Genomic DNA, 27,774 nt, shown 5'->3' on the forward strand with positions numbered 1-27,774 from the left:
GGTGTTTTCTCAAAACCAGTCACTTCTATCTTATCATTAAGAGACTGCCGTCTGAATGCCAGATTTACTTGCCTCCGAAACTGAAGAGCTTGACAACATGTAAATCTACGCACCTTGGAAACATAAGATTTGACAACGGACGTCCTTCCCCAAAAATGAGCAAAATTACATTTTGCAAGAACATGTGTTAGCACATTTTCACAAAGAATTTTATTTAGTTTAATTTATAATTTATGCATACATTAAAATGACCTTATCAAGCGATGAAAATAAAGAAAGTAGTGGGCCAAGTGTTTCGAAATATTTTGTTACTCTTAACATACAGACGTGTCCGCAGAGCTGTTGGGGTAGGAATACTATCCAAAATTGGATAGTAAATCTCCTGATAGCAGAGTCGCTTATTTAGTAACCATGGCGCAGAGTGAGATACACATGTCAAGGGCTCTTGATTGTGTCTGTTCCAATAAACTCTCAGTTTGTTCCCTGCATGACTTCATTTCAATAAATTTATTTGCCATTAAATATAAAAGAGCAGTGGGTTGTGGACTACACAGTTTCACAACTAATCAAATTTCTTCTTCGTTACGAGTATCTTTCACAGACATCTAAGTACAATGGGCGGCACCGACCATGTAATGAATGCTATCAGTGGCGCAGCTAGGATATTCGGGCCGATGGACCCCTGCCTAATCAATAGTGTTAAAAACTTATTCTTGGGCTTCATTGCTTTGCACACTCTTGGTGTATGGAAGCTACTCCCCTGAATGTTATGAACATCAGACCAGTTACAAAAACAAAATCACTAGACGCCCCGATCCTACGTTCTCAGAGCCGAACATTGATTTGATATTGAAATCTCATGTCACACGCAGGCGGCATATTAGAGCAACGTAATGCTTGCAAATATTTGATAGTTATTAAACGTTTCAGGGTAAGAACATGTGACAAAAATGGGTTGTTATTACTATCGTATGATGTAAAACAGTAACTACACAATATATTATGCAAAAACACAATATTTGCAACTCATTATATATATACTTACATACACATACATGTCCGTTTAAATGCACGGTGCGTCATGCATATATATATATATATATATATATATATATATATATATATATATATATATATATCCACTCACACATGCATGGGTGTGTACGCACATATACATACCCATACATACATATAAACATACATATTTATACGTACATAAAAGTACAGACATGTATTATGGTGCACATTTCGTTGGCTATGCAATTTGTTTGTGGCTGGCAATTACATAAAGTTTGTCGTAATTACGTCAATACATTTAGCAAGACTTATTAATTTGAATAATTTATGCAGGAGAAAGTTTACCAATCCTTATTACATTAGGAATTGTACAATAATAAGTTAATAAGAATTTACAAAAAAGGACAGACATACAAATAATGAAATTCATCTGGTATCCCTATTGTACACGATACATTTTCTGTTTTGTTTTGGTATGTGGTTGCTAGTTCTAAAACTTATCAATGGCAAGTAAACATGTCTTTTTAAAGATATCAAGTACTTCTTAAAGCTTAAGTCTCATTTGAATAATTGGTAAGTCATATCTTTCAATGTAACGTCTTCTAATCTTGAATTCCATTCATTTCATTGTTGCGCAACGCACGCTTTCAGAGCTTGAGGTTTACATATCAAATGCTTGATAGAGCAGATCAATTCTTCCATCTGAAATCAAAATGTTCAAACCATTTGTAATGCCAGAATGTATATCACTCAAAACGATGTTGTATAATGTTCTGGAAATTTAGTAGCATTTTGGATTTATTATTAAGATCGAAAATCAAATCATACAGCATTTAATATAAATGTCAATTGGTTTCCTACTAAATTCTGAATACAGAAAAGTGAGTTGTTTGTTCCTGCTTGGTTTTGTTATATATCTTAGGAATTCAGGGTGAATATTTTTCATTTTGCAGGGTGTTTTCCAACCCCCAAACTTAACATGCGTAAAGCAGCAGAGGTAAAATTGTGTGATTGAACAGTTGTAATTGTAAATCTACTGGAATATGCAGATTGGTTATTCTTCAATAGATTAGATGCAGGACTTTTTCCCCTTGTTCAGTGTTGTGATTTTAAAGTTTTAATAATCGTTGCTTTGGGGGAAAACCCCCCACCTAGGTATTTAAATTCCTCGCAAATAGAAATGGTATTTCCACCCAGTTTAAATTTAAATTGAACGCAATACGCGGTCCAAAAAGTATTATTTTTGTTTTTGTAAAATTGACATTGAATTTCTAAATGTTAGTGTATTCGAAGAAAAGATAAAGGTTTCCTTGGAAAGTCTGCATCAGTTCCGAATATTACAATGCCATCTGCATATAGCAAAATCAATCGTTTCAAGTATATTTTGGTGTCAGAACCTTCTGTTTATGTTGCAATTCCTGCGCAATAATTCTCTTGCAGAAACTGCTCCATGTCAATCAAAAACCGTGAAAATGGAATCGGCGAGAGAACCTTTACGTAGGGAGATACGATGGATAAAATGATCGACTTTTTAGCTGTGCCATAAATATTAATTACTCTTGTCTATATTTGGCATATTTAAAAAGCTCGAAAAAAAAAACGTTTTTCTTACTGCGTGATTCTTTTTCAGATGTTGTTCTTTTGTTGGTAAACGTGGGAATGGAAACCAAGCCATTAGCATAGGCAAGAACTGTGATAAATTTGGTATTGTTGTCCATGAATTGGGACATGTTATCGGCTTCTGGCATGAACACACACGACCTGATCGCGATGATCACGTACAGATTAATTATAAGAACATCATGCCTGGTGAGTATAATTTTTTTTTTTTATTAAAACTTCTCGTCATACATTAGAAAACATTTCAAATGGATAATTTTTGAAAGTGTGGAGAAATTAGTTTTGTATTTCTTTAAAAATATTTTAAGCATAAATTATATCTACAAACATGTGTAACTGTCCAACTGTAAAAAGGAGGCCAAAAGACAGGTTGGTCTAGTTGCAGATCTCCTGGCGTTCATATTTGTCCTCATCCCATCATCAGGATGAGGTACGGGATATTCAGGCCCGGCCTTACGATGTGCCGGGCCCAAGGCAGCATTCTTGGCCCAAGGCAGCAAACGATGAGCGGGGCCTCCAAGCAAAAAAAAAATTGCATTGCTGAGTTGATTTCCTAAAAGCACGGGGCCCAATGCAGTTGCCTCGTTCGCCTTGCCCTAGGGCCGGGCCTGGGGATATTTTGTTAGGACAAACCTCTGCAGTCCACATGATTTAAAGGTGGAGTCTATTATGTAAATACTGGTCTTACACAGTCACTCCTTTAAAATACTCATCATCCAAATATGAAGAAAAAAAGATCCTCTATGAAACAGCCATCTGTTTCAAAAACACATTTACTTTTCTCTGGTGGTGGCCTTTAAATTCAAATGTTTACACAATTATATCGGAGCCCAAAAGTTCGGTTTCAAAACGCCATTGCATTCACTTCATTGGGAACCAAAAGGAATCTGAATACCGTTGATGGTTACGGTTTTCGACACACGAAAATGAAAAAGCCGTCTCCGAATTTGCTTTTAAGTGTGATAGTTAGTCCAGGATCCCTCTGATACATCTGAAACAGATTTAGCCTTGGATCAATAAGACACAGACGACCGATTGGATTCCGGAAATGAAACCATACTAGAACACGCTGATCACGCGTGGAGTGTCGTTGCTAACTGCTTTCTGATAGTTGATGATGAACGGGAAAACTCTTAGCTACATTTGTCGGAAAGTCACTCGGGAAGCATTTGCTTTAATCACTGTCTGACCAGTTGCGTTAGTAATATGCTGTAAATAACGATAGTGTCAAAACACAGGGAATTCATTACTGGCAACGCACCCGGCGGGACCCCATTACGGCCTCTAGAAATGAGAGTTGAACTCCCAAAACTGTAGTCCATGAAAATGTGCCTGGTTTTCCAATTTCTTTGAGACTTATTCTGTCAAGTTCAGACGATATTATCAACATTTCGGTTAGTGTCTGCTCCCTGGTGCCCCCTTAGCGAGGTATTTTTCACACACATCCCCTGGGTTCCGCGTTAATATTGTGTATCCATATGCGAACTTACACCAGTTTCACTTGTTCATAATGAAAATTAAATAGCAACTCAAAACGAATTTACAAAGAAACTGTATATACTACAATTTGAAAACAACTGACGGTAAAGCTATTGTCTGACTTGAAGTTCTGTTTCGGCTGTCAATCTCAGCTGAAGTTACTTGTGCATTTATTGTCTTTCTCTTCCTCCTCCTTATCGCTATACACCAACGCTATTACACTTACTATCGCTATTACTACTGCTATCACTACTTCTATAACTAATCAATACTACTACAGCTACTACTACTTCTATTACTACTACTCACTGCCAATACTAATACAGCTGTTGTTGCTACTACTACTACAGCTATTACTACAACTGCTACTACAACTCACTACTACTTCTACTACCACTGCTACTACTGCTATTGCTGCTACTACTTACTACTACTACTACTACCACTATTATTAGTACTCACTGCTACTACTGCTACTACTACCGTATTACTACTACTACTACCCACCACTACAATTACTACCGATGTTACTGCTACTACTACTAGTTGTATTGTGTTTTTTGGTTGTGGTTGTGGTAGTAGTAGTGGTGTGTTTTAAGTAGTATCAGTGAATTATTTTTTATGGAGCAGGTACTCGCATGCTTTAATAGTTCTTCCCTCTTGTTCTACATTTAAAGGTGAATGATTTTGTTACTGACTGTCATATTATTAATTTTTACGAGTGCTAACGTAGTGTGCGCAGAAATCAGTCGCATGTCAAATCTAAATTACATCGTGGAAAATAGGACAGAATAAGTGCCCATGTGCGCAACACAGTTAATGTTCTTTATTGTTACCAGACTAAATTTACTGGCATTAACCCATTCTTCGACTGTAATTGTATTAAAAAAATCTAGGACTAAATATGACTTGAATTGGTAACTAAGTCTAAGTTGTGGGCTACTTTGAAGTGAACTGCCTCAAAATTTAAAATGTTATTAAGAGTTGTTTAAAAAGGAGGTGGGGGTATATGGAGATGTATTTTTCTGACTTTGGAAGCATATCCCGAAAAGGTACAAACAGCAGCAAGAAATGCTAAGAAAAGATTCAGAAGTGAAGACACTGGTTGAAGAACAGATCACCACCATGAAGTTTATTTAAAGGTAACCCACTCTACTGGGTCTCTCAATCAGGTTCAACTCATTCGCTCCAATGGACCTTCTTAAAAGCTGAAACTAAATACAATTGTGTTTGGTTTAAGGTTCTTTGACTCGTTTATCGTTAGATAAACTAAGTCTTTCGTGCCGGGCGTCTTCAAACCTAACCTCTGCATACCTATTGGAGGCTGTACCTTCACCAGAATACAAAGCTTGCTGTGTCTACTGGCAATATAACACATTCTTGACGAATCTATCGGCTTTCTCCATTTGAGACAGAAGTTTTCTTTTTACAACTTTTAAAAGTAAATGTAAACTAACCTAACAAGCTTTTCTGTTGATGTACCAGCAGAGAAAATCTTGCATTTACTGAAAGAAGGTGGTTTATGTAACAGCTTGTGACCCTACAGTTTACCTATATATATATATATATATATATATATATATATATATATATATATATATATATATATATATATATATATATATATATATATATATATATATATATGTATGTATGTATGTATGTATGTATAAACACTTTTAACATCGTTACGTTATATCTTGTTTCTTGTTTGACAAAATGTTTACGTTTATTTGGAACGGTTTATACTAACAAAGCTTTTTATGCAAATTTTACCTGTACGTTTTTGAAACAACTTTTAATCGACTCTAAATATTCATGATTGTGCTTACGTGCCTTTCAATCTTATGCATACATTTTACGGTATGCCATGGCCATGGAAAGTTACATTAGTACCAAAAGATATCTGTCTGTCTTTGTCTGTCTGTCTCTGTTCTCTCTCTTATATAATTATAAACATCGCTGAATTCCCCATTTCAGGGCAAGAGTACAATTTTAACAAACTAACGGAGTCGGAGGTAAATTCATTGGGTGAAGATTATGACTATGGCAGTATCATGCACTATGCTCGAAATACTTTTGCTCGGGCGACGTATGTGGACACAATCCTGCCAAGAAAAAAAACGGGTATGGTGGTGAGACCGGAAATCGGGCAGCGAGTCAGACTGAGTCCGGGGGATATACGGCAGGCCAACAAGCTATACAGATGTCCCGGTAAGAATACATCCAGTCTTTTTTATAGTGTCTGTGTTGGGATCTAGCCTGCTACAAAAAAACTTCAACAGTTTGGCACCACATTTTCAGATGGATTCTCAATTTGGTGATCATAATTACTCCTTTTCCTGGATCGTATCAGTTCAATCGAACAATTAACTCAATCACCACCTTCTCAGCCTCACGTTTCTGTTATGTCATACTCCATTTCGTTCATTATTTCCATGTAAGCTCTGTTTCATTTTTTTCCAGTTGATGCAAATCACCTCCACTTGAATGGCTGCTTAGTGTAAAGGCAATCGCACACTCCACGAGAGTAGGCGATTGTTTTGCACATAAACTCAGGGTGAATGATGTTGAAAGATTCACTTCCGAAAGTTTTCATTGGCGGGGCTTTTATCATCGATGAAATATTTTTTAACCAAAGAAAAAATTGTCGCGTTTTATCAATGAGAATACATTCCAAAATGGATCTATAAACTTCCGGACATGAAAATTTTGTCATGTCCATATGCCAACAGCCGAGCCAGACATGCTTGCAGAAGATGTGCATTATCATGACCACAGATGCATGACACAGGCACACTTTCATGACCATTCTCGTATGACAGGGACATGCTTGCAGACGGCATACATCATGACCATTATTGCTTGACAGAGATATTCTTGCAGAAGGCACACAATCATGACTATTTTTGCTTGACAGAGACATGCTTGCAGACGGCACACTATCATGACCACTCTTGCTTGACAGAGATATTCTTGCAGAAGGCACACAATCATAACTATTTTTACTTGGCAGAGACATGTTTGCAGAAGGAACACATCATGACCATTCTTTCTTGACAGAGACATGCTTGCAGGCGACGCGCTATCATTACCAATGTTCTATGATACATGGGGTATATGAACTTGAAGTATTGACATTTTCGATTTTAGGATAATTTCAACATAAGACAAAATTTCTGTGTTTGATCAGAGAATATTGTTTTACCGACAGGATGGTTAAAGACGCAAATATTACATTTCTGTCAGGTCCATAAGTTCGCTACTAAAGTGGTCACACATCAATGCACGCAAAGGGTGCAATATCAAGTGCAGAGTAATGGTTTTATGCTAGCTAAAGCCAGTCATGTTACTCTCCACCAGAAATAAATCTGGCATTGAAATAAACGAATATTTAAAGAAGTTTTCTTTCGATTTAATAGGTATTCAGTAGTATTCAATATGCAGAACTAGTAGCGCCATTAGTGACTAACATCCCCACCATCCATGAGCAGTTTGGTTTAGTTTTGGTGTTGGGAGGACTGCTGCTAACGTCGCTCAGCCCATTATATATATTGCCTCCTAATTTAGTCAGAATACATGCCAGTCTAAACATTTGGCCATTGAAAACTATTAGATCATAACAAATCAGTTTTGTTGATGTGTCAAACAACTGGCGTCTCGTGTATAGCTGTAATAAGACGTATTTTGTTCTTACAGATGTTCGGTACAGAACCTTTTTCCGACCCAGACATAAAGTTAGATGAATGAAAATGCTGTATGTTGAACATTAACTGTTGAGATTAACTGTACAGGGGGTTCCGATACTTGGTAGAAAATCGAAGCAAGAAGAGGTTCACTGCCTGAAACTTGGCGATTACACGCCTAATCTTTCAAGTTAAATAACTGGTACTTGGGGTATTTGTGTAATGCATTGCAGCTTTATAAACTTGTTACGAATTTCTCGTCAGTCATGCCCGCCGTGACTGAAAGTATAACAATTCTTAAAGACCTCAAAAATGAAACCTTTACTAATTTTAGAACAAATTTAACAGGTATTTCAAGCGTTTAAAACTTTGGAACTATTAAAAACTTTTATGTCGGTCTATATCAAGCATGGCGTATGTTACTAAGTATTTAAAAGACAAAAATGAGAGACAAAATGTTTGGACAATCACTTGAGTACTTTAGATACGTTTTATACAAAATGGTGTAATCCAACATCAAATAGAGCGCTGTCATTAAATGCAGAGAACATACATACATGTGTATACTGAAGATGTACACTATCATTTTGAATAAAATTGGAAAATACAAGAATATCCAAACATCAAGACTTTTAATTTTGCTCAAATGATATCAATCTCTGCAATTTAACCTAGTTACTAAAAATAGATTCTTCAGCAACTTCCTCTGAAAAAAATGATGTTTAGACCTTTTGATATATTGATTCTGAGAGCATTCTGACATCAGCAGTGTTTAGAATTGTACAAACAATGCAGACCGAAATTCAGAAGAGGACCATTTTGTTAGAGAAAGTTGAAATCCCTTCCGCGCAGGTTTTCTTCCAATAATAAATTTAATCTGACAGGCATAATTGTAAAAGAAATAACTTAAATATGTCATCAAAGGTGGCTATGTTATTAAAGGTTATAAGAAAACTTGAAAAAAGTTTTAACGAACGCTCCAAAATCTGTGAAATCTTCAACAACTTGTAACCGAAATTTTGAATTTGATTGGAATCATTATGGCATTGAAGTCTGTCGCACATAATTACCTAAAAAATTGGCATCGGTCAATGTAGTCGGTGAAAGATTTCCGAATATATCCGGTGATGAGATTTTTTTTATGGAACTTTTTTTAATTTAGTTTACGTTCATTTTACCATTGTACGTTTAGATGTGAAAAAAATCAATTGATACATATTGACTCCTGGATTTGATGTTCTCACAATCTCACAGCAGCGGTGATTAGCTTGTGTAATGTAATTGGTGAGCTTTTGGAGGCTTCGCTCATATAACTCGTATTATATTTGATGCATTGACTCGTTGTTATTATATACATATAAATGATACGTACATATAAATGATACATACATATAAAAGATACATGCATATAAATGATTCATACATAGAAATGATACATAGCTACAACTAATCATTTTCAGGCAATCATATAAGGACATCTATATGACCTAATAGCATCTTCCAATTCCGCATCATCAGTCCGAAAAATTGGAACTTCTTGATGAATGCACATTAATGATCAGGGCCGGATTACGATCCTTGTAGCCCATGGGACTCTTTTTTTTAATAAAACGACTGACACTGACATGGCTCTACCTCTCTGCATTTACACTTTTCACTAACATGGTTTCATAGTCCTTACTAGGCACCGTGCCTATTGGATATCACGGCCCTGCATTAACCCACCCACTCCCCATAAGACAAATGCACACTTCTGCAAATATTATTTGACAGGATTGAAACGCACTTTTTTTTTTCTCCAATAAATATTCAATTTACAAATTTGTTCAGGAACATAAGTCCACACATCTTTCTGGCAACGTTAAAAGGTACACCCAACTGCACACAAAAATTATTTTTAGTGGAGATTGCGGATCTTCTTTGAGTTCCCCATCTTCTTCAGCCGATTTGAATAGTTAAAATAGCATCTTCTCATAAATGTTTATGTGCCTCTTCCAAAAGGAATTCGAACGAAGGTTCAAATCTTGGATACTGTCTTTAAACAGAGTAAATTCAACATTATCCAGAAATAGGACACGATTAAAGAACGCCTTTTACTGCACTTAGTGACCTGTTATTTATTTTCTTACGCTTCAAAGAAATGTTCAAGTAATTTACTTTCAATAAATGTTATTCTTTAAAGCTATGTGATAAAAGCATAATCAGAATAGCGTGTTAACCGGAAAGGCAGTATCATCTCTAATGCACTGGGGGAAGTCAACGGGTCTCACTCGACTCTTCGCGTCTCCTTAAGATCTGCTAATATCAAATATACTCGAACTGCTACAGCTTTCGCCATCCAATATATTAATAATGCATTTGTATTGAATGACCTACCATGAGATGTAATACTTTTAACTTCTGTACTTAATCACATAGTTGCAAAGGTATTAATTTACATTAAAAAGATTACACAGTGGGTGCAATTTAACGTTGTAGTCTCCTTAGAATCAAATATTGCAATTGATGAATGAAGTTAAAACCACCATGCGTCAGATTTTTAAACAGATTAAAGAGGTAAATAAATGAATACTTAGATAAATCAGTACAGCATTGTATTTGCAAATGAAAAGAATAAATTTAATCCGTTTTATATTAAATTTGTTTTGATATGCGACATTAGTGTTCGAGAAATCCCCCCCCCCCCCATCTCTACACTCATCCTACCTTTCTGATCTGTTGCTCGTATAATCTTATGACAAGGTTTGGTAAAACTACTACAGCATGATTGAAGCAGGTGTAAGTAAATTACATTGGATACAGGTCAACATATGTGCAAAAGCTTTTAGACAAACCTAAGGTCACCGTACCTCATTAAAACACGTCCGTGCTCACACCCCAAAGAAATTGTTCTCATAATGTTAAAATACTTGTATTCATTCCCAATGGACTGTTGAGCCACAAACCGGATGTCCTACGTATTCAAAATGTTCTGTAATGCATATTATTCGCATTATGTACAATAAAAAATGAACTTCATAACATCAATAGTATCACATCCTAGAGGCAGCAGATTACGGCATGTTTATAAGTTTTTTAATATAAAATTACATTTTGGATCAAAATGTTTTACGTTTATGGTTAAAATCAGCTATGGTCGTACATGATTTAATATATTTAGGTAAGATGTTCCATATTAAAACACTACTGTGTGTAAAACTTTTAAACATATCTGTCCCGTGCTTTGGGCTACTTAATTGAATTTTTGTAGAAGAGTGGGTGATTCGACTTGTCGTCGTGGAAACTAATAGAGTTCTATCCGAAATCGATCACACGTGGATTTCTGACGATGGATTTGACTTTGAACGGCAGCAGCGGGGGTGAAAGTGTAGATAATACTGTATCAGGTAGTTTTGAACGTTGCACATGATGACTCGTTCATTGTATTTTACCCTCTTGAGTTTTGAAAAATTAAGTTTCAGTGAATGCTAAATATTTTTCATCGAAATAATTCTAAGTCTATTCTTTTTTCTATGTTGAATGAGATGAAAGGTAAGATGAACTATATCCTTAAATATCGGAACGATAATAAAAAAGGAGGTTACATCAGACACTTGTAAAAAGTAATTGTTGAATTTGGGGTTAAAACTGGTAATTCTTTTAAAATTAAATATTTGCTTTTTGAATAAGTTAGTTCTATTTCTCCAGTCTATGCGGAGAGTTGAAATTTTATACTTATGTTTTTTTTTCTTCATATTGATTGCGATATTTATATCCTCAGTCCGCCATTCTGTTATTTAAAAAAAATGTTTTACTGTCTTTTCTTGGAATTGTTCATGTTTATTCAACAATTGCAGAACTAATTTGTTCCAAGAGTAACATTATCTAACCCATTTATCAGAGACCAAGGTCCTTGCAGAATAGATTTCTTGATAAATCTATACTTAATGAAACCTTTTGTATTAGAGTTACTTTGAGATCGGTGGGTGCGTTTTCTAATAAGCGATGCATGATAGTGGTCACTAAGACCAATACATAGTACTATGTTTGTTATCACGTCCAGTGTGAAGTCCATATGAAAATTTTATTTCGTTTCCATGTGTAAACAGATGACATGTAACCGGATCAATCAAACGCTACATGGCCTTATGGCTGTTTATGGTAACAACTTTATATGCTTCACATACCTTCGCAACCACCACCACTACTACAATAATTCTACATTTACTACTATCATTACTACTACTGCTGCTACTACTCTCTTTCTCTCTCAGCACTACTGAATAGAGATCCTTTCTTAACAAAGAAGTTATGAGTTAAGTGGCAATGTTACGTATATGTTTTCTTATCTTCAATGCAACACGCACTTTTATGAGTGTAGGGAAATTAGCCACATGAAACTTATGATGAAGTTTACCTCTTTTTTGCTATCTTCTCATCTACAAAACTTAGTCTGACTCGAAACTTCAAACTTCCATGTTTTAAAGCTCATACAAAACAGGTGTTCTGATAGTTAACATAGATCGATATGATGTTGGACATGGTCCAACGAATCCTTTTAATAACAGAGGCTGATAAAGACAGCGGTGATTGGCTATGGTTAAAAGAGATAGAAAACATTGGCACAAACATCTGAAATTGATAGCTTGACATTTGGACATCAACTCGGTCTCTGTTACATAAACTGATTCCAGATTGTCAGTGCTCAAAAGAGTCAATGTCAAATGTATTTTTTATCATTGCTCAAAAAAATCAATGTCAAATGTATTATTACTAGCCTCGTTTCAGATAGGGTACAACTCTGAATGAAGATGACCATTATCTAGGCTACATATTAATTACAGTATATAAAAAAAAGAAGTAAAGAAAGTATTGTGTATATGTCAATTATTAAATGATATCATTGGAACACAATTAATAAATAAAAAAAGTGTACTGTCTTCACTCGTTTATAAGACCAGTCCAGCTGCAAACTGCATAGACCCAGATCTGCCGTCGTATAATCTGTGCAGTTTGTTAGGTGTAATCAGTAGAACAAACAACTCAGACGTGATCTGCAGGCGCATTATGCTATGGCAGATCAGGATCTTTGTTGTTTGCGGTTTGACTCGATCTATAAACGAGTATATACTGTGTTTTTTTAAAGAATCAAGATCTTGGACTATCGATAATCAGCAAGGCCCATGGACTATCAATAATAAGCAATGTCCATAATAAGCAGTGTCCATGGACTATTGATATCAAACAAGGTCCTTGTGTATTTATTATGTGTAACTATAAACGGTATATTTCAGTCTGATCCAAATTGGGATCGCAAATATGACTTCCAAACTAGCCACAAGTTCATCCAATTAGATCCGAGATTATAGTGTAATATGCCTGGATCTCGCTCATTATTGAACCCTTTCGAGGTCTTGATGATGCAAGCCCATATTTCAAGTTTGATCAAGAAAGGATCGGAAATATGGTTTCCAGTGGTATCATGCTCAGCCAATCAGATGCAAGATAGACGCATTATCCTATGTGTATCTTGTTCATTCTCAAACTTGAACAAAATCCATACTTTTGTTAGGATCGGTTTGATCCTTACTTTCCTCGGTCTGGATACAGCTTCAGTTGTTAAAACCAGTGAGCTTATGAGAGAGAGAGGGAGAGAGAGAGAGAGAGAGAGAAAGAGGCAGAGGAATTTCATTTTCTTCCAGATCTGTGAGCTCTGCTGCATCAGTTCCCTGCACTAGGTTAACATATGTGGGGCTATCAGACCATAAATAACCCTGCTTAAACCAAGTTACGTGAATTTTATTCTTTATCAGTTTGCCGGCATACGAGCATTTGTATTAACAAAAGCATTTCGGAGTACAAAAAGTCCTTAAATTAGTACTACAAGTAAGAACAAGCTGAACAGCTGACCATCAGTTATCTGAGCTTGAAAGAAATATATCAGTTAGATTGACTGATTTATTGTTTGATTGATTGTTCCATCCAGTGCATGATTTTCAAACATACATTTTGATGTGCCAAGCTGTTGAATGCTTAAGCTCTCTGTTAATTTCAATGACGATTCCATGTTTTATCAATGAATATCTACAGTTTTGGAAAGCTTCATCTATTAAACCAAGAAAAACTCAATTTACGAAAACAAATTCCAGTACTCTGGTGCCGTCCATTGGAATTCTCTGCTGTCCGTGTGTATAAACTGCAAGAAATATTAGTTTGCAAGAAATTATACATTGAACGTGCAATCACTAGCTAGTTTTAAGTTGAATAACATTCATTATACTGATTAATGATTAACTGTTTAATTGAATTGAATCACCCTCTAGTAATGAACCATTATTACTATTATTGTTATTATTATTTATTATTATTGAAATAATAATAATAATAATAATAATACAAGTTTGGTGCTTGATTAGTTAGCTCAAGAATTTACTTTATTTCTATTGTCATATGAGTAAACTATATCCCAACCTATATTTAAGTTGTCAACAAATTACATTAATGATATCTACTTTTGTGAGCAGATAAGGAAATATTTCATAAGTGAAGTGGAAATATTGTATAGTTACGAGTAGCAATATTTGGAAATACAATTTTTTTTCGTAATGAAAGCTCTGTTTTGTTATATCTACTAAAATAAACGTGTATTTTCTTTTCATTATATCTCTCTGCCGGCAATAACCATTAACTGAATGGATTCTTTCCCCATTCTGCGCAAAAGCTGTTAACGGCTGCATTACTACTTCGATATAAACAATTGTTTTCTTAATACATTAGAACATTGACTTTTTATATCTTTATGTCGTACATGATATGGCGGGTTTTGTGAATTTTTGGGACTGTTTTCTAGTACGGATTGATACGTTTAACACTGCTGGGTGGAGGTACTTTAGAATCATCACAGTGCAATCGTATGATACAGGCTTTAGAGTGTGACATACTTAAGGTGGCGCTATACAGTGTTCGCAATTCGCATAGGGTTAGAATTTTAAAGGAAAACAATTTCGGGTTTCCTCTCTATTTATACTGGCTATTTAAAAAGACATTAGGTATTTTCAAAGAACATTTAATTCCCTTTATTTTTTGGTGTATGATTGACGGGTATAGTATGTGTTATTGATTATATATCTTGGCCGTACTCCAGATGCGCACCTCCCAAAAAACTGCTGGCTGCACTTGGTCATTTTCATTTCCTTGACTTCTGAGGTAAATTCTTAAAAAAGATAGGATACATTTTAAAAAATACTTTTTATAGATAATTCATTGCACTTTCAGAAGCGGTGTGGTCTAATCTGGCAAAATTCATTTTCCCTATTTTAATAACTGCTACAAACACTGTACTTCAGACAAATTCAGGCTGATTATTTCAGCACAAGGGAGCAGTCATTTTAGTTAGCTGTGTGTTTAGATAATGTACAGTTTCCACAAGTGCAATATCCAAAAAAATGTAACCCATAGTACGTCAAAGTAGCATAGAGGTATGCCAACATTATCTCCATTGTGAATGTTCCAAATGGAAAGAACTTTACCATACATACGTCACTCCCTCAAAAGTACATAATATCTGGCGAGCGCACCCTAAATAAAAGATATTAATGATCGTGAGTTCACCCATTTAGAGTTTCGTTCTTTGTTTTCTTGATTTCTGCATTCAACCTGAATTCCGTGGTCTTGGCTGCTTGGCGTCTAATTAACAGACGCTGCACCAAAATTGAGATCGGCAATTAATTTTGGTTGGCAGTTGACGCTGATCTATCCCAGATTTCTACATGGTTTTCAGACATGATTATCAGTATGACGAGAGTTAAAATAAATAATTAAACAAGTTGTATAATTACTTAATCAGGTGTTTTGCCCTAAAATCTTGTATCGTTTGTCTTAAAGCGAAGCAGGTACTATCTAAATGGTTGGCACTAAACATAAAATAGAAAAAGGTGATGTAAGTCCAAGGCCATTTTCAAGATTCATGTGCAAAACTATTTAAATAAGTTTGTACTTGAAACCATCTTGTTGTTTGGAGTTTGCATTAGGCATTGTTTGATAGTACCTCCACATTGCTGACATAAATCAACAGTTTTAGTAGGTTTCAGGATCTCTTCATGGTAGGGAGGGGGAGAGAATACGAAAATTTTATTAGTCTTCAAAATCGAAACACAAGTTTGTCGAGAAATTGATTAGGCCAAAAAATGATACCACTTTTATCGAAACAAATATTTAAATAACAGTCATACAGGCAGATATGTTTCCAAAATGGGAAAAGAAAGTAGTTCCAAAGTTTTCTTCACCAAAGTTGCGATGCCCCTTCAATCAAAACTGAGTCTCAATTAAATTTTCTCACATTATGAAATATATAATAAATGAATATATTATCTCTATACTCTTCACGAAAATAATATGTATAAAGGAATCTGTTTTGGGTTTCACAAATTTCGCATCAGTTTTTTTCTTTTTAAATTTTGCACGTCCTTCCATTATGTCACTGAATTAAAGTCTATGTCAATATTCGTTTCAGTTAAATATTTCCTGTTGTTTTGTCTCATGTGCTCCTTAGACGGAAATTCGTTTGTCATGATACATTAGGCTGAGGTTAGTACATGATTCTACGTAATAATGTACCAACTCGTGCGATGTAGTCATCTGGCGTTTTGTAATATCATATTTGCTGCAGCATTAGGAGGATCGTGTTAGGACTGGTCGGCCTGGTGTCAGGATAATGTGGCTGGGTCGGACATCATGCTACATGTCTGCGGCATGATGCCCCAGTGCTAGACATCACTATAAACTGCCACACTGCAGACATCGTAACGATATGACTGAAAAATTGTTACAGCCACGTTAAAAATCCTACTCTCTCTCTCTCTCTCACACACACACACACACACACACACACACACACACATCTTTTGCTATCTGTAAGAATCTTTCATTTGTCCCCTACCAAATAATTTGGATCTGTTTTGCATCTTATCTCCGCATGGTAGTTGGTGTGATCACATTGTTAATACTGCAGGATAGTGTCCAGAAACGTTGTCAACTTCTTCTTGAAACCCTGGTAATTTTCATAGCTTTATAGGCATGCGTTTTAACTGCCGCAGTTTTGTTCCGTAGGTCGTTCGGCCAGATAATTTCTTGCATCGTCTGTTTTCCGGGTCACATATTTTAATTATCTCATTTGCATTCATTTTTACATGCGGTTGTTCTATGGTTATGCACTTGTTCACTGGTGGAATGCTATCATTGTCATGAATATTTATACAAACTTTGCATCAAAACGTGCACGCAGTCTCTGTACACTTTTTAGGATGCCCCGATGGCTGAGTGGTTTAAGACGCTCCCCTTTACAGGTAACCCACATATTTCACCTCTGTCTGCTTGAGTTGAAGTCTCGGCTCGGCCAACATGGAGAGGTGAAAAAAGCTTGTTAGTAGACTCCGGTGGGTCTTTTTCGGCCAAATATACTGTCGCTTGGTTCATCCTCATTTGTCATAATTACTGCACCAACAACCTCGTGGGATGTATTTCCTCGATTTAATGATATGACACTGTGGTATATTCTTTCGCTAGCCATGTTGTGTATATGGCAGAACACTGATTCACTTTAAGATTCTGTTTTGATATATTTTGCCAAAAAAGTCTTATATGTTCGCTCTCTCTCTCTCTCTCTCTCTCTCTCTCTCTCTCTCTCAGTGGCTTCGTTGATTCTGTACGCTTTAACCTGACTTGCTATATTGCAACCATTTCTTGGAGTGTGGCAGTCAAAACTGATGTTTCTGTGTACAATGCTGTAGTAAAAGAACCAAGGGCCATTCGAATTTGTGCAAGATGTCTTCCACCTTCATCTATTTAACATGTGTAGACGTGTCCCATGAAACACTGAAGTGTTTATCATAGATTATTGTAAGTTACGCTACATGTCCAGACCATGTAATAGCTTCTAAAATACAAAAGGGAGCTGTATTTGTTGATTTTGATTCCCATGCAAAATCCATGTTGAGCATTGGAATTTTGCTGATGGTACACATATTTATTGACACAGTATGGTGTACAGAAGCTGTTTGCTTGAAAAGGAGTGTTAATATCAATTGAAGCAGACTCATCCCAATTATTGTGCCGATTATCGTCCTGATTATTATGCGATTATCGTCCCAGTTATTGTGCCGATTATCGTCCTGATTATAACTATAGTATTACTGATGCCTAATATTATTTTCCACAAGATGAGTTTTGTACTATCCACATTTTTACAAATAAATTTGGTTTCTTTTTGTTTGTCGGTGTTTTTACATAAAGGCTTTTGATTCCTGTCACAGGTTGATATTCTTATACTCTCTTTCATTCATTTTGGATTGTCATACTACTAGAACATGCTTGTTTATTATTTTGAATTCTCCCATCTTTTATAATCTCACTTACGCAGTTGGTAGGAATCTAGCACAAACAGCATTGTCTCTTTAAGTGCATTCAGGAAAGCGAAACTGAATTGCATGACCTCTGTGTGGTCCAGATAAATACAGTCTGAACAGTGCTTAACTATAAGCTTCAAAGATTGATGCATGTTATGTCATTGTTGCTAAACATAATTAAATAAAGATGCTACACTAAGATTTCCAACAATTTAAAGATTTGCAGCTGGCTTTTTAAATCAGTTTGTTATCCAAAACTGATCCTAAGCCCATAATAAAAACATTGAGTCAAGGCGCCAAAATTGCAACATGCAGATAAGTGGCATTTAGTCTCACAAAAGAGCAGTATTGTATTATTTTAGGAATATTCCTCTGGCATTTTTGGGATCTACAATATTGCATTGAAGACAATAAACGGGAAGATGATAGTTCTCAAGATCCCCAGATGGAGATAAGAACAACCAGTGTCATGACATGGTAATAGAAAACAAAATCTGCCTGCCCCTTTAGTTAGCCATACCAATATAGATGATGATGATGATGATGATGATGATGATGATAATAGTGATGCTAACGATGAGGATACTACTGATATGGAAAGAAGAGGAAACAATCAGTCACCACCTGATATAGAAATATATGACTGCAGACGTTGCTTCTATAAACACACACACACACACACACATGGTTTGGACCAGTTACTGCACTGAACTGACGGCCAGTGGGGCCTGTGCAGAACCAGAATATTTGGCAAAAGAAAATTTTGACTTGCAAACGGAAGAGAGAGAGAGAGAGAGAGCAAAGGAAACATGTGGCACGAGATAGAAGTTGTGTTTTAAACAAAGTCAAAATACCGTATCCCGACCACCAGGATAACCCATTAGGTCATACATTGGTTTAAACAGATACAAATTGTCTGTCTTCACAAGAGAACTATTTACAATAAGATTTATTCACTAATTTAAATGAACGGATTATCCAAGAACACCCTTTAGTTATACATCATGAACAGCTATTGGCCATGTGCTTCTGACAACATTGGCTGTATTGATATCACATGACTGGGTCACGTGGAAGCATCTGATTCGGGTTTAAACATTATTTAAAGTGAAAATATTTGCATAGTCAACTGATAGATGCGATGCGCTGACAGTGTTAGTAGTTATTATTCATGTACTTACATATTTGACAGCAAGATATGAATCATGCAGAAGGACAAAATATCTATTTCAAATGTGCGTGAATATGGTTGAAATTGCAACCATTTCATTTATACGCTCTGCCAACTTCTTATGCTCCAATCAGGTTCGTTTTAAAAACAAAAGAGTATCGATGGCTATCGCGCGCTCTCACTAAATTCTGCATTATAGGAACAAAATAATCTCAGCACGTGGACGTTCAGGGAATTTAACACGGATGATGACAGTGAAGGGGAAGAAGGGTATGTATTCCATATTGTCAATACATGGACTATTGCTGTACGAGGACTGAATAAAGAGAAATTGCTGGTTCCAGTTCACTTAGTCATCATATTTGTGTTTAGACAAAGAATTAATAGCGGTGCGCATCATACACTTGCCCTGTCCGTTACATTGGATGAAAATTTATCATGTATGTTTTATGCATATCTAGTAACTTGCACATTTCGCGCAAACTGTATGACGGAAAGTTTGTTCCGCGATCGGAATGGAGATCTTTGGGGATTCCGTATCGGCAGATGATGGTATTAACAAACGATTTTACTACCGTTATGTGATCTTGCGCACAGACACTAACTCTACATATTTAGTTAGGTACCAGGTGAAAGCCAATACGTATATGTTTTAGATTATTTTGCAGGTTGAAAAAGCTTAAAATAGATGTAGAAAGAGAAAATGAAGAGATTGCTAAGGATCGGCATTGGTTTTACGTTTGCTCTTGCAAGACATCGGATTATATTCCTTTGTCTAGATGTTTCGAATGCTTTGATCCAGTTTATGATATTGGAGTTCAGTATATGCCAGTAGAATTTTAATAAGGTATTTAGAATGGAGGCCACGTGTTCCAATGTACAACCTGTATGAAGCTAATCATACGTTTCCTTGAGAACGAAATCATGCATAGATTACGGAGCACAAATCTGAATCCGTATCTGCTCCTTCCGAATATTCCTTTTATCCTGAGTGTACAATTGAAGTATAACCTGGTCTTGTACAAATTATGAATTTTTTTTAATGTCTCGTCTCTTTTTGCTGTCTTATGACGCTTTACCTCTCTTAAGTAGTTTCTGCACCAATTTTCTGATCTTTTATCTTTTCTCAAGCTTATTATAGATAACATTTTTTTTTGTTAATTGTTTAACCAAAGTTATTTCTGAGGAGATATGTCAACAGGTGGGTTCTGAATTATCAAGCTATATGCGAGTGTTGTCACTAGGGGCCTGTGTTCGTTGCCAGTAGTTTCGTAAGACGGCAGCTCGCTTAATTACGAGCAAGTGCTTGGCGGATCGTGTTCTGCTTAAAACCACCCGTATTTAGGTTAGGGCTTCCTGGACAGTATTTAACCTCGAAACTGTAAGACTACAGCAAGGTTTGCAACTTTTCTTACTGGTTCTTTCATGGTCAGTGCCATTATAAGGCACAGTTGTGGGCATAATCCTCGAAAGTAGAATGCTGAAGGTAGCAAACAAGATTTTTTACACCGCGAATTTTTCGTAGAAGGGGAAAAACATGAATTATCAAGCTATATATGAGTGAACAACTGATTTAGTATCTGAGTTATTTTGTTGGTACATACATACATACATACATATCTGAGTTATTTTGCTCTGGCACATCTTTGTCCTCTTCGAAAGTATAACATTTGGCTCTGTAGTGATAAATATACGAATCTGCTTTCTTTAAACTTTCACACTCTGGCATGAGACTTTTCGGCCTTTTGGAGGATTTCCGAATATATGATCTAATTATGTCGTATAGCCAGCCTGCGCTAGCTGGTGTTCGGAATTAGTCGGCCTTCTTCACACACACACACACACACACACACACACACACACACATTAGAATCATTTGACGTCAAAAAAACCACCGTTAAAAGGGGAAAAGTAAATGTTAAAGATACTGACCGAGATATGAAAAATGTATGGCAATGGAAATGGATTTAGCAGGAAATTGACGGGGAAATATTTGGACAGATTTTACGAAAAGTTAATGTTCTCGGAAAAGCGTACTGGCTGAGGACCATATCTTTCCGTCTACCAGTTGTCGCTATAGTCTATGATAGGGACTCCACGAATATTTACGTATTGTGTATATCCTGGGATTATTTCGGGAGGTACATTTAAAGGTTTCGACATCGGTTAATTCACATGACTTATGGACAGAGTACGTTATTTCTTATGAGCCATTTGCGAGATATTAGTACTGTCGCACTCGGCGAGAACTGCTCCTTTGACAGTGCTAAAGGATGTTTGAAGGACGTAAATTATGCACACACACACACACACACACCACAAAATGAAACATAAAATTTAAAGACAATCAGTAAATAAATAATATTAAAATTAAATGATAGGGGATTTGCCCCTCAGATGCTAACTGGGGGAGCGCCACCAGACATTCTTCTAATTTAAGACTTGTTTTCGATTCAATCTAGTGTGATGTCTGCGAAGTTAAGTGGCAATTACTTTAAATTACGAAGTTCATGGACTTTATTTTCTATGTTAACCTGTCACATCGACATAGTTGCTAGTACCCACGACGAGTGTTGGCTGGTGAAAATGACTTTAGACCCAAAATCTCATTAATGAGTAATTTACTTTTTATTCTGTGCACCGCTGTATCTATTTTCTTAGAACTATTTAACACCTCGGGTAAATAACAAAAATAAAAAATCGCAGGCTTTTTTCATCAAGTCCATAACCGTTCCATATTTATTCCAGAAATCTTTACCCAGAATAATCTCTGTCCCTAAATCAGGTACGATGTAAAAATTAACATCAAGAACTAAACAACCAAAAGTATAACAAACTTTCCAGTGATAAGAAACCTTTCTGTACTTGCCATGACAATGAAATTTTTATCTGACATCATCAATTTCCACTGTACCTATTTTCCCTGAAACAACTGTACATATACAATTACAGGGACGAGCAACTGTTTCAACTTACTCGTCTCAAGGACGAGTGCTTGGAAATGTTTTTCTTGAGTCCTACTTTCCTAATAAGTGTGCATTTTTCCATGCACATGATTATATGCACTGACACCATCACTGTCAAAAGGGCTGCCAATGTATATGATTGCTGCAACACCGAGAAGGCGTCCCACGATGAACTAGGCAATTGAGTGTTCCTTTTGAGGACAGTTATGATGGATGTGATCAACCTCACCACCAAGGTAGGGTATCTTGGCTTTATTCCGCTGCTTATCGTCTCGTTAATATTCAACACTTTCGGTTGACCTTGTCCGGTCTTCTCAAATAGTTGGCATTCTTTGTTGATCCTTTGTTGTATTCTTTGCATGGTAAGTTGGTCCATGGATTCCAACAACTTTGTTAGGGCTGTAGATTGTTATTTTATTTCGTCCAGCACTAGAGACAACTTTTTTTCTGTATGGGTGGACGTTTTACCTATGTTGACTTATTGAATAAGCGGGCGGCCTGAGCGGTTTTATTCCAGATCTTGGAATTCTGTTGAATTACATTCGCAACAGATGGGAGAAGGTCTCAAACAAATCATATCATTGGATCTTTTACGGATATTTGGAGAACACTCGATTCGTTTCGAAGTCACTGAGGTAGCGTTCCAGAGATACTCTATGTCACATTCTCTTGCCATATATATATATATATATATATATATATATATATATATATATATATAGAGAGAGAGAGAGAGAGAGAGAGAGAGAGAGAGAGAGAGAGAGAGAGAGAGAGAGAAAGAGAGAGAGAGAGAGAGAGGGGGGGGGAGATGGCACAGTTGCATCAACTTACCATTAGTCTTGCTAATGGAAACTGTTTCACATGTTAACATACTTATTTAATGTGTTTGAGATCATAAATAAAATAATAATCGAACAATTTCATTTTTGGGGGGACTTCTTTGTTATCCGTCAGATTTTCACCAGTTGACCACCTATGACCAGAAACGTATCCATCGTGTTTCTCATTATCCTACTCTTCACAGTAAGTTCCCCGGCACTTAACTGGTTTCACCTGTATATACCGTTGTTGTGATCTCTGTAAATACAGGTGTCAAAACAATGGGTAGAACAAAGTGCATGGGGCGTTCGCGTTTTAAGGTGGCAGAAGATAAATATGTTACATGTCTCAAATATATTAAGTGCAATTTGGGTCATACCTGCGACATATGCACACGATGGTCGAAAAATGTGGGGGCGATCGTCTTGACCAAACATATTAATGGGAATCTAGAGAGCTCTGAAACGTACCACAAGCGACATGTACTCCATCAGTATCGCTGTTGATGGTACTTCAGTTAATAGCTTCCTGTTAGTACCGTCAAGACAGCGAGCTTACGATCAGATCACACAGTCTTTTCATACATGTCCTCGCCTTTACGACCCGAACAGGATTTTTGCAGCATTACCTCGATTGATGATAGTACCGTCTTGGTACGGCACATCGTCTAAACCAGAGATACGTATTCCAACACTTCCCAGTACTCTTTCCAGGAAAGCCAGTATTGGACTTTGGCATCTGATGTTAATTGACTATGGACAACACCAACTCTGACACTGCCGCAGTCTACGCCTGAGGATCCCGGGACTGGATACGGTGATCGACTTTCCCAATATATAAACAGTCCTGGCTTCATGAAAAAATATTTCCCAACATCTGGAATTGCTGATCCCAGCACCCGCTCTAGTTCAGACTTCCAGCAGCCAGCAGAGAAAAACGAATGGCCTCTATCAAATACAGGCCACCATACATATTGCGTACCAACACCGGGCAGTTTCAGCAACTGTCCTTGTTCCATCACGAACCGGCACCGTTAGTGGCAACGTTTTAGTGCCGGACACTCGGTACAACTCCAGGACCATCTACTATTGTTCGCTCCGGAACGTCTAGAGGCGACAGTGTCTCAATATGGATGGATCACCAGTCTACTTCATCTCATTCTTGCCTGATTTCGCTTGCTTCGTCACAGGAATAACAGAGGAGACGTCGATGTCACCCTGTTCTTATGTGTTCGAGGACTGACGCTCATAGCTCTTCTATGCGGGATCGGACGATGCACAGAGGAGACTCATTCTTCGGCGCATCGAAAAAATGTTTCATGTCTTCTGCCGCCCACGTTTTGTCATCCTGCTTCTACGACATTGTTGGCAACATACAAGTATCCACATCTATCGATCTATTGGCAAATAAAAACCAGCCGACATTCAAACAGCTGATGATTTATTACATTTTTTAGATGAGCTGCTTAAAGACACAAGTGTCTACAGACCATTCTTTTCGATTCGTTTCTGCTACTCTCGTGCTGTTATAAAAATTCTTTCTTTAAGATGCCGTCACCTAATTTTCGAAATGAGGTCCCAGTCATAGATAGACACATTATAGGCCTGAAAGTTACAAAATCCGACGTCAGTTGGTATAGACCAAAAGTACTTTCTAGACAAACAACAACTGGCTCGAAATGTCATTTCAGCAGAATATATTATTGCTGTAATATCCATATCTTAATTGCAACAATTCGAACAATGCCTGGACCGTCCGTCAGTAGCCTCGCTGGTCCCGTTCAGGGGTCATTCTTGTGAACGCGATAGCGCAATCAGTGCTTGACAGATCCATAGCAGAATCAGTGAACCTACAGCTTACGGAGAGAGATGCCTTTCTTTTACCGTCCGCTTTCTTTAATAACACAATAACACCGTAAAGTCATACTTAGATTACAGCCACTGTCGTTCAGCTTGCTCGTTCATGTTCATGTATTTATAGTTCGGAAACGGATTGCCATATAGACAATCTTTGCGCAGGACCAACGTTCGAGAGCTGTCATAGTTCCACAGTAGAGATCAGAGAAACGGGAAGGACCCCTGCCGAGGACACCTCAACAGAAAAATAGCCATACAAGTCATCAGACAAGAACAGTTTCTGGGGCCACAGATGACAAAAGGTGTGGAGATTAAGATCGCGTCTGTGACAGTTTCTTTCTCCGTCGGCCTCTCTCCCGTCTTCTCGCTATTCCCGGTTGAGGTTGAGGGGTCAGGGATAAAGATTCAAACACTTCGGCTCGAAACGGGAAAGTCTCTGACAAATCATCTCAGTGAGCCTTCATATTACGTTCAGTTCCCTCCCATCGTCGTCAAGAGCTGCCTTTGCTACTCATGTCCCATGAAACCCGTACATAGCACTTGGTCTACAGCAAGAGATAGAGTCTCCTCTCAAAAACGGCGGTAGATATGGTTCAAAAGGCAGACTCACAAACAATTTACTCCACGCTGTTACTGGTGTCAAAGCCAATGACAGAATTCGGCCGGCCACAGACCAAACTCCCTTTCATTCGGGCACCATGGTTCAAAATATAGAAACTGGGTTTGTCTCATCTCCTCGCAGGAAGGAAATTTCACAATCAGTTTCGATCTTCAAATGCACCTTCATATTCCAATCCACAAGCCTTCTTGGAAATTCCTGTGGTTTTAGCATTCAGGAATATGACGTATCACTTAATTATACTCCATTTCGGGTTTAGACATCGCTAATTCTCAAGAATTATGGGCAGAATCAGTTATTCGTTGTGGAACCTCTTTCCTCGTTGAGCCCTTTACTTCAGGTGGTATATAAATCGAACAGAGCTGATGAGAAGAAAATTTAATTTATTTCTGGTGTTTACAGAAGGAAAGAAAGATAATTCAGCTCAAGCTCTAACGTCCTGGATATGATTATTCACTCTGATAATACCCAATTAGAATACCCAGCCTCCCCATATTTTTTTTTACGTTGTAAGACATGCTAGAGCCGTCAACTCCGGTGGTAACTGCTGTATGGATATGATCTTGCGACGTTCACTTTGTCCATGGAGATATCACTCTTGTCAGGCTTTCGCCAGGGTGAGCAGGGTAAGTATTATAGAATACACAATTTACTCCAAAACAAGGTTTCTCCAAGTCTGGAATTTTTATATCCATCTTACTCCAGAACGTGGTTTCTCCAAGTCTGGAATTGTTATATCCAAGAGACTGGATCGCCATTCCGAAAGCCAGAGAATAACGAAGGCGGAAAATTAACATCAAGGTCCAAATCCATGGTTACTATTTTCTTATCAGAATGCAAATTCGAATTAATCAGTTCGTGCGTATGCAGAGTCTGTGAAATTTGATCCGCGAATCATCACGTGTAATCCTTAAGTTAGCGGATTTAAAATTCGTGTTGATATACTCCAGATTTCTTCACAAATGCTATGTACTTCTTGTTACTTGCATGTGTAATATACAAACAGCTTAAGTAACTGGCTTAACATCTGGGCATCAATTCAATCCTTGTTGCGTTTACTAATTGTGAAATGATCAGTGTTCAGAAGAGTGAGTGGCGAGCGAGGAATCCGTAATAATAGATACAGGTGTAAATCCGTAACAATAGATTCAGGTGTGAACAGAGAAAGGTCCACGTCTCTCAGCGAAACGTTCCTTACAAATATGGACTTTAAAGAATAAAATGGTTGAGTGTAAGTTTCAACTGCAGTTCATGTTTCATCGTCTTCTTGCTAGGTTAAATTGAGTGGAAGACTTTTGAAAGCGCACCTGCACCGCAGTTTGACTTTAATACCTGTAAATGATCATACTTTCAATGGAAATTACTTGATTTGTATCTAAACAGGGTTAGATCTTGACTGGCAAAACTTAACGTTAGGTAATATGTTCGAAAGTTTACACTGTACACAACGACTTGCACGTGATCAAGATGGTACATTATTCATTAAGACAAACAACCTTATCGCTGAGCCTGTTTTAAATGTATGAAAGAAGATTGATAAAGAAACTTAGGTAGATATATTGATATATTAAATATTTACATTCATTCTACATATACGAAAGGCTTCTTACCTAACATAGCTACAAAGATCCATGTGCATAGGGATGGATCAAATGTCGTGTCACTTTCAATCTGCTTTCATGTTAGAATTCATTGCGCGTATATACAACCTCGGTAATGATTTGTCAGAATCTACAGGTGTTAGTAACCTTCTCAAGCCTTCCATTCCATAACTGCCGTCAATCCAACAATCGCTGCGTATTCAAAGACAGTATAAATGCTGGATAGAGTGTATTCAAAACGGAGATGAAGTAAACCGAGACCAACGTTTTCTATCAACGTCGATCTCAACACCGTCTCCACCCCTACCTTTTTTATTTTCGCCGCAATGTTTGTATATCATCATATGTATATACACCCATGTCAAGTTTTATAATTCTGTGAGCTGTGGTAGAAAACGTGTTCCTTTGCTGTTTGGTAGTAGAAAACATGTGTTCCTCCGCTAACCTTTTGGCCTTCGAATATTGATTTCCATTGTGCTGAAATAGCTTTTACCAACAGGAATAATCCAACCATGTCTCCTTCCTTTCATAAATTTCTAAACCCTTGTGATTTCCAAT

At 37.0% G+C, this 27,774-nt stretch overlaps 1 protein-coding gene across 1 annotated transcript in view; it reads left to right on the forward strand.

Moving 5' to 3' along the window:
* Window positions 1–27,774, forward strand: part of LOC149803567 (tolloid-like protein 1) — a 137,075-nt gene that overhangs the window by 69,955 nt on the left and 39,346 nt on the right. Inside the window, exons 5-6 of the mRNA XM_089953303.1 lie at window positions 2,648–2,826; window positions 6,097–6,330. Coding sequence (XP_089809429.1) covers window positions 2,648–2,826; window positions 6,097–6,330 — 413 coding nt within the window. The remainder of the gene's footprint in view (window positions 1–2,647; window positions 2,827–6,096; window positions 6,331–27,774) is intronic.

The sequence above is a fragment of the Sinohyriopsis cumingii genome, chromosome 3 (genome assembly GCF_028554795.1).
Source record: "Sinohyriopsis cumingii isolate HCF-2022 chromosome 3, ASM2855479v2, whole genome shotgun sequence".
Classification (NCBI taxonomy): Eukaryota; Metazoa; Mollusca; class Bivalvia; order Unionida; family Unionidae; genus Sinohyriopsis; species Sinohyriopsis cumingii.